The 12,078-nt window shown below is 39.6% G+C and overlaps 1 protein-coding gene across 3 annotated transcripts in view; it reads right to left on the bottom strand.

The window, feature by feature from the left end:
- ARHGEF26 (Rho guanine nucleotide exchange factor 26) overlaps positions 1-12,078 on the bottom strand; it is a 122,469-nt gene that overhangs the window by 88,893 nt on the left and 21,498 nt on the right. For all 3 annotated transcript variants that reach the window (XM_046003503.1, XM_046003502.1, XM_046003501.1), the window contains 2 exons: positions 6,747-6,803; positions 3,216-3,376 (listed from right to left, as the gene is read on the bottom strand). In XM_046003503.1, coding sequence (XP_045859459.1) covers positions 3,216-3,376; positions 6,747-6,803 — 218 coding nt within the window. The remainder of the gene's footprint in view (positions 1-3,215; positions 3,377-6,746; positions 6,804-12,078) is intronic.

Consider the following 12,078-nt stretch of genomic DNA (forward strand, 5'->3'; position numbering starts at 1 on the left):
CTAGCTACAATTTTTCCTTAGGGGAAAGTACAACCATGAATGTAGTTGCCACCTTGAACAATGCCATGCCAATGCCTCCGTAATCACTAATTTAAACACCCATCGTTTGCTTTATTCAACATTTTATGTAGCATTTTCTTCTGACTGGAAATTCTTTTTTGGGGTAGCACATTAAGTAGTTATCACTCGAGAGTCTCCTGGAGACCAAATGCTCCAAGTTCAGCAAGGAGGCATTACATCATGCGATGAGCTTTGCAAATCTGAGAATTCTGAATTTTTAAAATACTGTGTCTAAAATGAGTGTTTGAAACTAAATCAAATAAACTTTTAGAATCTGTTTCTATGATACAGACATCAGATTCTCATGTAGAAGCTGAACATTCTTAGTTGAAATATATTATAACAGACATCAAGTATCACATAAGGCAGCTATCCAAATTAAAATACTGGGTGGCTCAGTCAGTTAAGCATCTGACTCTTGATTTCAGCTCAGGTCATGATCTCAGGGTTCTAAGATCGAACCCCATGTCGGGCTCCCTGTTCAGCATGGAGTCTGCTGGAGAGTCTCCCTCTCCTTCTGCTCCACCCCCCCATCCTCTCTTTCTCTCTCTCTCTAAAATAAATTAAAAAAATTCTGAAAAAGAAAACTGCTTTTTAAGTAAAAACAAGGTAAAAATACAAAAGATGTTTCTTTTTTATCTTTAAATGGATTTTAAGAATTTTGAGTTTTGTTTTAAAAATGAAAAAATAAACAAAAATGTCCAGAATACTCTTACTATAAGCCAGTACAGAAATAAAACCGTTTTAATAAAATCATAAACAATTTAAATTTTGTAAAAGATTGAAATTGAGATCATAAAATTTTAATCTATAATTTAAATTAGTTATTTCAGGGTTAACCAGGCATAGATTTTTTTCAATCCCTGTTTGGTAAATACTTCAGTGAGTAAGGGTTAGCAACCTGCTCAAGATCATCCAACTACCAAAAGAAGAAGTGACTGTTCAAGGCCAGGCACTCGTGAACCACACTGATGGATAAGCCGTGCTGTCAGGGCCCAAAGCCTTAAGGACCCAAGGCAGCCTCTGTTCAAGAACTGTGGTTATGTTCAAATAACATGGAGGACATGGGGAGATGGAGAGGAGAGGGAGTTGAGGGAAACTGGAAGGGGAGATGAACCATGAGAGACTATGGACTCTGAAAAACAACCAGAGGGTTTTGAAGGGGCGGCGGGGGGGGTGGGAGGTTGAGGAACCAGGTGGTGGGTAATAGGGAGGGCATGTACTGCATGGAGCACTGGGTGTGATGCCAAAACAATGAACACTGTTACGCTGAAAATAAACAAACAAAAAAAAAAAGAACTGTGGTTATGTTAAAACAGAATTTATGAAAGGCCTTCTCTAGAGTCATTTGTACACCGCAAGAAGCTGACTGATGCCCACACAATTCAATGCACAATTCCATAGCAGTGTAAAAAACATGCCACTGTGGTTTTTTGAAAACATTTTCTCATTAAAATCATGACTTACATTTTATAGTTATCAAAACAGTAATAATTCTTGATAGCTGTGTATCTAATACAGAGCTTCATTTCTGTAGATCAACCAAAGTACAAGTTAAAACGAAAGAGACTCCTTCTGAAATCGGAATACATTTCAAATAGGGACATATCATTGAAGCCTCTTGCTCTGACCTCTTCACAGAAGGAGAAAAGAGATTTTCATTTCTCTTACTCAAACTAGAAAGACTGGTACCAAAAGGGCCAGTAGGCTGAATACAAGCAACAACCCAGCTTCTAAACAAGGAATCCCAAGTGGTGGTATGTGCCACCAGTGTTCCCGAAGGCCCAGTGGGTCCTCTGACCGTGTATTTTTAAGTATCCATGTCAATATCAAGATTGCCAGGATCTCCTCTTGTGGTGGAAGCTGGCTTCTGACATTGTGCCACCATCAGGGAAATTTGAAGATCTCATTGATCTGACCACAAACCCCAGCTCTCTGAAGTAGCCCCAACTCACATGTTAACCTGTTCACCATGAATGTTCCATCTTGTAAGTTCAAAAGGAAGGTCTACCTGCACACGGTGATGGAGCCAGCAGGCATGAACATGTTATCATTCCTGGCTGCTTGGCTCTGCCCTCATGTGACAAATAAGCAAGGTCCAAATTTGCAAAATACTTCCAGATACTCACCCCTGGGACGGATCCAATTCTCGTGGCCCTAGGGCTTGTACAGTACGCGGGCCCACCAAGAAAGAAATGAGGCAAAAAAGCAAATATTTAAGAGGTAACTTTGCAAATGAGAAACCTTGAAGCTTAAGCTTCACTGATTATACAGTAAAGGCAACTTTGACCCAATTAAATAAAATTCCCAATATTCGACCACTTTGATCTACCAAAATAGCAACTTGGGATGGCTCAATGGATCACAGTGATGGCCCAGGGCTCCCGTATCAGCTCTGTGGTTCACTCAGAAGAATATAAGAGCTCACTACTCGTATATAAACTGAGATTCCTATGCTTATTAAAACTGATAAGGAAAATTCGCCTCAAATGGTGCTTATGGAATGCTAGATAGGGAAAACCTAAGGTAACCATGGTGGTCACTGTGACTACATTTTCAAAATAATATTTACATAGATGAACAAAAAAATATGAAAATGTAACAAAAATAATTTTTGTATTTGAATAGTACTACCATGAGTTATTTTCCCTCACAACCAAAGGTTGTTCTATTATCCATACATTTTTTTATTTTTTTTACTTTTCTTTTATTGTGTTATGTTAGTCACCATACAGTACATAATTAGTTTTTGATGTAGTGTTCCAAGATTCATTGTTTCCAGTGCTCCATGCAATACGTGCCCTCCTTAAAACCCACCACCAGGCTCACTCATCCCCCTGACCTCTTCCCCTCTAAAACCCAAATAATTTAAAAGGAAGAAGAGGACAAGTGTGAGGAGAAGAGGCAGGGACACAGAAGGAGTGAGAGACCTCAGATGTAACTGTCTGTGGTGGCAATTCATTACACACTTGCCATCCGTCTATACATCAACAACCCGAAACCTATCTTGAACTTTATTTCAAGGGATCAAGATAAAAGCCAACCAAATCAATGAGAGACCTCATATTTCTAAGGGTCTTCCCTTTGAGATAACACAGATGTTTGTTAGTAAGGAAGGTCTCAGCATGACCAAAGGCCAACTAAGATGAACTTACTTTTTGCTTGCCTCACAGACATCTGTAATGTTGGAGAAAAGATGGTGACTCTCTGTTTTGGTCATTGTATCACTCAGTTCTTTAGAATTTTTAAACATTCGTATCAAAATCTCCAAGCTGAGTAAATAGGAATGTTCAGAGGATATGACTTCAAAGATGGCCTGGTATGAGGGAAAAAGAAATGTATTATTAATTATTGTGATTGAAGAACTAAATATAGCTTTCATAATTCTCCTATAAAAACAACATATCTTGAAAAGCACAAAAAGATAAGCATGAAGAAAAATGCCTCACCAAACTACTGTCTTTTTTATCTAAGGCACATAAACCTCAAGAAATAGAGTCACTGCCCACAGTGTAAAAATGAAAAAGTGAAAGCATTTAGGTGACTTGAGCTTGCATCCTGAGGTCATGCTTTGTCAAGGGGTAGAATCTATGGAAGGAAAGCTGGGGCATGTCATAAAACTTCAGTGTGACATTAATTAACCTTTGGGGTCATCTCTTCCAGGTCTGTTTTCAAAGTATGCTGCTCTGGGACACGAAGGATTTATAGACATCAGTTGGGATCCCAAGAACATTTTCACAAATACATTTCTTTGCTCTCCTCCTGAGCGGGCCCCCCCTCTCTAACCCATATTTTAACCCAACAAATGTGCAGTCAATTACAGCAAAGAGTGTGGGTGTAGCAGAAGAGCCTGACTGTATCTATCCTCAAAAGGTTATCAAGCACAGGAATTCTTTTACATTAAACTCATACAACTGAAAGTGATTCTGTTCATTCAACAAGACACCTGCTCTGCTCCCATCACTATCTCAAGGAGTGAAGGACCCTCTGCAGAAATGCCTGGTGTCAGGCACACAGGTGTTTGCCTGATAAGTATTCATTAATGATAAAAAGCCTGGGGTGCCCAGGTAGTTCAGTGGGTTAAAGCCTCTGCCTTCAACTCAGGTCATGATCCCAGTGTCCTGGGATCGATCGAGCCTTGCATCAGGCTCTCTGCTCAGCAGGGAGCCTGCTTCCCTTCCTCTCTCTCTGCCTGCCTCTCTGCCTACTTGCGATCTGTCAAATAAATGAATAAAATCTTTAAAAAAAAAAAAAAAAAAGATAAAAAGCCAACCCACATATGTAGGCACCAACGCCCTGTGTAAGGAATTCACCTAGTTTCCTAACAGATTCAACTTCAGATCCTCCAAGAATGGCAACACAGGAATTCCTCCTCAGGTAGGCATGGTAAATACCCTCGCAGGCTCGAGATTCACATCGTTCCTAGATCTCTCCCTGGTAACACTGTCGTCTTCGCCTTGGCCTCCAGGGCTCCTCCCCCCTCAGGCCCTTGCCCCAGAAAGCACAGGAAATTCTTCCCGTAAGTCCCAGTGCTATGGCTGAAGCTGGGTGGGGGGCAGGCAGGCACAGCCAAGTGGACCCCCCCCAGCTGCTGGTAAGTGGTCCATATTTTGCAAGTCAGGTTAATGGTGCCAGTCTCAATGTTCATCTCCATTTCAGCATCTATAAGCTTTAAAGGAAGTCTTACTTAAATGTGCTAGTCTAGCCTCAGTCATGTTCCAGGGACTTAACTGGCATAATCATCTAATGAGTAAAGGGTAAGAACATGAAGAGTCTCACTTGCCCTGTATCTTGTATAGTTCTATTCAGAAAATACAATTATCCCTGGGAAATGTAGTACAAACTGAAGAAAACAGTCACTTTCTGAAGAAAAACAGTGGATGTCACGTAGTTGATAGATATGACACCCTGAATGACAAAATATTTTCAAAAGCAAAGGCTTTTGTAATCAAATGCAAAACACTAAGATTTAAACAAAAAGACTGCATGAATTACAGAGAACAGATCACATGAAAAGATGATCAAGTAGTAGTTTAATGTAATAGATTTACTGTAATAACTGTTAAAGCATCCTACAATAGAGCCATCAACTACTTAAAAGCAAATTAAGTCAAACTTTCTAAAAACAGCTATACAGGAATAGAAAGGAAACGTAAAGTTAGATTTGCTGCTGTCATTAGTTTTTTTTAATATCACAAATCTGAATATTTTCAAAATATAAAGGAAATAAGTATGTTCAAATAGAAAAGGTCTAAAAGAATACAGGGATTAGGACCCTGGAGTAGCTCTTGAATTTGTCCACAAACATTATTTATGCTGCAGTGTTAACAATGAAGAAAAAAAACATACCACCTACTGTCTAAAATTTGGACAAAAGATTTTTTTTAAGGTGGTATTTATACAATGGAATACTATATGGTAAGTTGAATGATCTGGATTAATATACACTAACATAGATAAATCCCAAAACTGGGCTGAGTGACAAAAGTAAACAAAATATATATTCAGAATCCTCACTCATCTACATTTTAACACTCACATATCCACAAAAATATGTACATAAATATATGTAATACATAATTTAAAAACATAGATTGAGGGGTGTCTGGGTGGCTCAATCGATTGTCTGTCTTTGGCTCAGGTCATGATCTCAGGGACCTGGGATTGAGCCCTGCACCAGGCTCCCTGCTCAGCTTCTCCCCCTGCCCCTCTCAGCCGCTTGTGCATTCTCTCTCTCTCCCTCAAATAAATAAATAAAATCTTAAAAAAAAAATAAAAAACCAGATTGGATAGGTACACATCAATTCATAATTATAGTTGCCTCTGGGGAGGTAAGGAAGGAAATAGCACCAAGGAGAACATAGGACTTCTACTTTATTGAAAGTCTTGTTTTCTTTAAAAAATATGAGGAAAAAATTATAAATGTAATACATTTGTTAATTCTCAGTGATGGGTACACCAATGTTACATACTATTCTGTTTTTTAAACTTAAACAAAAAAATGACAGTATAAAGTCCTCTTTTTTTTTTTGTTATTTCATGCCAATAAAATAAAAATACAGTGCATGTCCTTTGTGCAATTTACAGGCATGTATACACATAAACGTAGTAATATGCAAATAATAGGAGAAAAGTGTTTTTAGAATTTCACTACCTTATTACAATGAGTAATTTCCCTAAACAGCATTTATTTAAACTTCAAGTTGTATAATCCTATTACTATCTGTTTTATTTTTTATTAAGCAAACCTTTATTTTGGTATAATTTTAGATTTATTGAAATCTTGCAAAGAGGGAACAGAGCTCCTATTTCTTCATCCAGCTTCCCCTAACCAGGGCACATGACATAATCATGGTACATCACATTTTATCTGTAGTCAAACGTACATACTTTACTCAGATTCCACCAGTTTTTCCACTAATATCCCGTTTCAATCTGGGATCTAATATCTCTTTCATTTTTCCACATACTTCTTCCAGTTTCAATACCTCGACTAGATGCTTTGTTGTTTAAGCTAAAATGACATTAAGGTGTTTTAAGTTTTCTTTCCTGGTTCTTAGGTGTAGTTTTATTTGACAATGAACACATACCTCTTATGCAAAAAGAACAAAATGAATACGTTTTCAAAAGAAAACACTGAACCACTCTTTGGGGCTTTAAAAGTATCTGCTCAGTAGAAAACATACCTCCTGCCTCTTTCTTTCCTCTTGGCTAACTGTCTGTGATAATCCATTTCTTTTCACCTAGAGGAAAAAGCAAAATAAAGTTGAGCTCATGTACTTCAACAACTTATTATATAATGCATAACTCCATGCCCTTTGAGAAATGAATTATAGGAAATTATGCAAAATGTGTGAATTCAGCACATATTAATTTTGGGGCCCCTCAAATAATATTTAATCACATTAAAAAATTAGCATCAACACAAAAGAACTGCAAAATGTCTAGAACACTATCCCATCAGGTTGTGCTAATCTGTCCTAGTCTTAGGTCTAGATATTCCTAAAATGCTTATCAAATTAATTTCCCAAATAATAAATGAAGAAATCTAACAACAAAGAAAGTGAAGCCACCCCTCTTGAGAGTTTACTGCCCTGGATCACACATTGAAAAAGCAACTATAACACGATTTTTCACCCAGACCCCACGGAATACCTGTGCTCGCCATAGCAACCCAAGCAAACAGGAAAAAAAGACGCCTTTGCCCCAGTTTCAGCATTCTTTTCAGCACAGTGAAACTTGACAAAGAAGGGAACGCCTAGGTGGTTCAGTCCATTGAACACCAGAAGGACTCTTGATTTCCACTCAGGTCATGCTCTCAGGGTCCTGAGCTCTGTATCAGACTCTGCACTCAGCTGGGAGTCTGCTTGAGATTCTCTCTCTCCCTTTCCCTCTGCCTCCCACACTGGCTCACATGCTCTCTCTCTCTCTCTCTCTCTCAAAATTAATTGATTAACTTGGCAAAGAAGGATGTTAACCTGATAGTCTTTGGAGAAACACCAATACCCACAAGAACCAAGAATACCAGTACCATACTTGGAGTAACATAGTTGCACCACTGGCTGAATCACTGCAAGCTCTACCTAAATTATCACACATTTTTATTTGATTACTGCAGTGCCTACCATTATTCAACTTTTTTTTTTTAAGATTTTATTCATTTGTGAGAGAGAGAGAGCACATGCACACACACACACACACACACACACATACACACACACACACACACACACACAAGCTGGGGGAGCGGCAGAGAGAGATGAGGAGCAGACTCCCCAGTGAGCAGGGAGCCTGATGGGGTACTTGATCCCAGGATCCTGGGATCATGACCCAAGTCAGAGGCAGATGCTTAACCAACTAAGACACCCAGGTGCTGCACATGATTCAGCTTCTAAAACAGAGTGGAGGTTCCATGAACTCCAGGAAGGCAGGGTCTGGTGTGTCTTCTAGTATACCTGTCACTGAGTCTGGCACATGAAAGATACTCTTGCTTTTCAGCTATAGATTAAATTAGCAGAAGGTAAGGCATACATAAAATACTGACCGATTAAATTCTGTGCTTAACAGAACAGCATGAAAGGAGAGTGTCCTCCTCTTTTGTGAGAAACTAATAAAATATAACCCAGGTCTTCAAACACTTATAAAAAGCCCAGTGATCTGATATCCACCATCCTCCATTTAAAAATAAATATGCTTCCCATAACAGCTGGAGATTCTTCTTCTTTCTCCTTAAAAATCACATTTCTATGCCAAAATTTTCCTCCAAAATCTCCTAATGTAGTTTTAACTGTTAGGGTATCTTATTAATCACCCTAGCATACCTTGATGCAAAAATACATTTTTCAACTCAATTTTCTAAAATTTCCTGTGACCACTGAGTTAAATATAAAAAAGACTCTTCTGGATTATATGATCGCCACGAATATCATTAATAAACTGTGACCAAAATAACACAATAACTTCCGATTTTAATGCATCAGTCCCTAAAAGTACATTTTACTGAGAATGAAACTCTTAGTCAGGGGAGGGGTTGTGGTGGCTTTGTTAAGAGGCTTCACAGAAACCAATATTTTAAATTGACCCCCCATATCTTGTACCCCAGTGGACTGGCACCTTGGAACAAGGCACCACTAATATTTGAGATGGGTCAGAGGAACATCTTTCTTCAGTAAAATTGTAAAAAGGACAAATGTGAGAGGAGACTGGAAAAAACGCTGGGGTAACATTGAGCACACGCAGTCTCAGTTTTGGAAAGGAAGATACGATACCCAGAACATAAAGATTGAAAAAATGTATCCTTAAAATGATCCCTGTCCACTTTGCATGGTCTTCATGAATTCCCTGTGGTGTAAACCTTAGTATGAACCGTGGGAGCATAGGGCCCTACATTGTGCTGTCATGGAAATGAGGATATATGGTATGGTCTCTAACCTAACTTTTGGAAAAGAACAGAAAGTAGTACAGTAGTGCAGAAAGAATCCTAAATTGGTGGTAAAATCAGCGATCATTTATGGAACATTTACTGTGTGCCTAAATGTGTGGTAAGCATTTGTACATCCCCCTTCCCATTGAATCCTACTAAAAACTTACAAAAGTCAATACTATCCTTACCCCAATTCAGGTGGGGATAATAAGTGAGGCTTAAGATCTAAGATCACACAGCTAACAGGTAGTGAGGGCAGGATTTGCATCTATGCCTATCTAACTCCAGAGCCCGTACACACCCTCTAAGGTTTATTTACTTTAGAGAAAAAGAGAATGGGGGCAGAGACAGAGGGAGAAGGAGACAGAGTCCTAAGCAGACTCCCCACTGAGTGCAGAGCCCCATGCAGGGCCTGATCTTATGACCCTGAGACTATGACCTGAGCTGAAAGCAGGAGTCGGAACCCCAGCCAACTGCACCACTCACATGCCCCAGGTGGCTGAGCGAGCCCTGTTCTCTGCGAGAGGCACTCCATTTCTAGGGTTGGGCAATCATTACTAAAACTCCTTCTAATGCCAGGCCTGTATCAAGTCTCCATATGTTCTTTTTCATCCACCCATATTGTGGAATGTTCTTGTCTTACCCACCATCCTGACCCAGGGTGAGCCTGTCAGCAAGAGTTCATGGCTGAAAAGGCCTCTTCATCCATTTTAATAAGGGAGGAGACCAGCCAGAAGAATGAAACTGTTCGGCACTACTCCCATTTGGTTAACCCTGAACAGGAATTTCACAGATTTCCTTCCTGACACACAGTCCTGGCAGATTGATACCCAGGCGCCATGTCCACGATCTCTGCAGGTGAGATCACCAGCAAGAATTTCCTTGCACTGGCCTTGTCATCCAGAATTACTAATGAGTTCAGACCCAGAAATGTTAAGGGAAAGACAATGGGCCATGTGGACTTAGAGACCTACACAGGTGACAGCTAGTTTACTGAGGGATTAAGAGTATTATTATCCCATTAAGAAGAAGAAAAAAAAAATCCCCAGACAAAATAATTTCTTTTTTGAGGGGAGAAAAAGGTAGTTCTGAAAAAGGCAAAGTGCTAACTCCCAGAATTACCATATTTCATTAATACTAATCCAAACAATGATAAAATACTCCTTTCACCGAAAAGTCATCCATAAGAAACCAGCAACCCATACAAAACTACAGAGACAGAAAAGAAAAAGAAAGGAGCGTTCTTGGATCATAACTAAGAACACTGATGTGCAACACAATGGAAGAGACGGCACGTTGGCTGTGGAGAGTTAGAACAGACCAGCCCCTGCTGGCCGGCTGCCAGGCCACGGCTCCAGCGCCCGTCCTTCTCTCCCAGCCCTTCTGTCCCCTGTACAGGGCAGGCTGGACAGCTTCTGAGACAAGAGGAGTCATTACGTCCACCTGAGACTTCTGTCCACATTCAACTCGAAATTAAGTAGTACCTGAGAGCAGGTGCCTGGATGGAGAAGGTCATAAACAGGCCGGATGCTTTTAGAGACTGAGCGGTTTAGAGAAATGAAACCAGAGAAAGAGGGGTAGAAGGATACAAAGCAGGGCCCCTAGGGAGGCTGGTGAAAAGGCAGAGAATAGAATATTAGGGTAGAATGAACACAGTGGAGCAAAATATCAAGCAGGGAAAAATGAGGAAGGAAAGGAGGGATGGGGGAAAAGGAAGAAAAAAAAAGGAAACTGTGTGCCAAGTTTTTAATAGTAAATAACTCTAAGGGTAACTGGGTGGCTTCATTGGTTACGCGTCCAGTTCTTGATTTCGGTATGATCTCAGGATCGTGAGATCTGCCCCATGTTGCGCTGTGTGCTAAACCTGAAGCCTGCTGAAGAGTCTCTCTGCCCCTCCCCCACTCCTCCCCACCCCCATCCCTGCTCCCAGGCTCGCTCACTCTCAAAAAAAAAAAAAAAAAGAGGTAAATACCTCTAGAAATTTTCTAATTCAAAAACAGCAAACCTTATCAGTAAACTTAACTCACTGGAAGGCTCAAGCTTTTTTTCTCTCTCCTCAAGGGGAAAAAAAAATGCGTGAAATCATATGTTTACACCTATAATTTTAAAGTTGACCTGCTTTTTGCAGTTTGCACATGTTAGCTACGAGAATCTGAAAAATTATCAAGTTTATCATGCTTCATCAAGTGTTCCTCTTGTTTCCACGTGTGGAAAAGAAAAAAATAGTACAGCAGCTTCTAACACCTGATTCCTATTTCCTACCTTAAATGAAAAAAGTTAAACTTGTATAGGCTCCTTCTATATTTTAATAACCTCTATTTCGTATTGGCAGCTCTGGTCAACTGGGAACACACAGCCGGCCAGAGCAACATGCCTCTAGAGGTCTCTTTGGACTTCGCTCAAGCTTTCTTATTCCTCACGGATTTAAATTTTTTATTTAACAATGTCAGCAGTGAGTAGAACTGCAGAAGTAGTTTAATGAAGCACTAAGAACTGGATTCAATTTGGGGTTCTTGATTCTGTATCATCTAACCAATTCACAAAAGTGCTCAAATCCTACCATGGCAGATTCTGGACTCTAAAGAGAAAGTATGATACATAATTATAGATTATATATATACATACACACTTATATATGTACTGCTGTAATCAGTACTGAAACTCTTCACTCATGATCTTTGTAATGGATATATTTTGCATAATCAAACAGGAGGGAGATTGAGAATTGGCTAAAATTAATAAAGAACAGTATAAGATACTTCATCTATGGATATGATATTGTCTAGTTAGAGCTAAAATTTTTGAAATTGATAAAAGGGTAAACTTCCTAAACATATAAAGCCAGAAGTTAATTATTAGCTACTACTCCATCCACAATTCACGCCTGGCTCCTTCTTGATAAGTTACAAGTCTGAGCTTCTTAGAGGACTACCCTATGAGGGAACAGGCAGGCTTTCGACAGTGATTTCCTGCATTCAGCACAGCTATAGGATTTTTCACCTTGCAGAGAATTGTGTCAGGACATCCATAAACTTCGCAGTTATTCCTTGGCCTTTGACTTCACTCACTGGAATAGGTTATGAGCCTGTTCTCTA

The sequence above is a fragment of the Meles meles genome, chromosome 4, assembly GCF_922984935.1.
Source record: "Meles meles chromosome 4, mMelMel3.1 paternal haplotype, whole genome shotgun sequence".
Lineage (NCBI taxonomy): Eukaryota > Metazoa > Chordata > Mammalia > Carnivora > Mustelidae > Meles > Meles meles.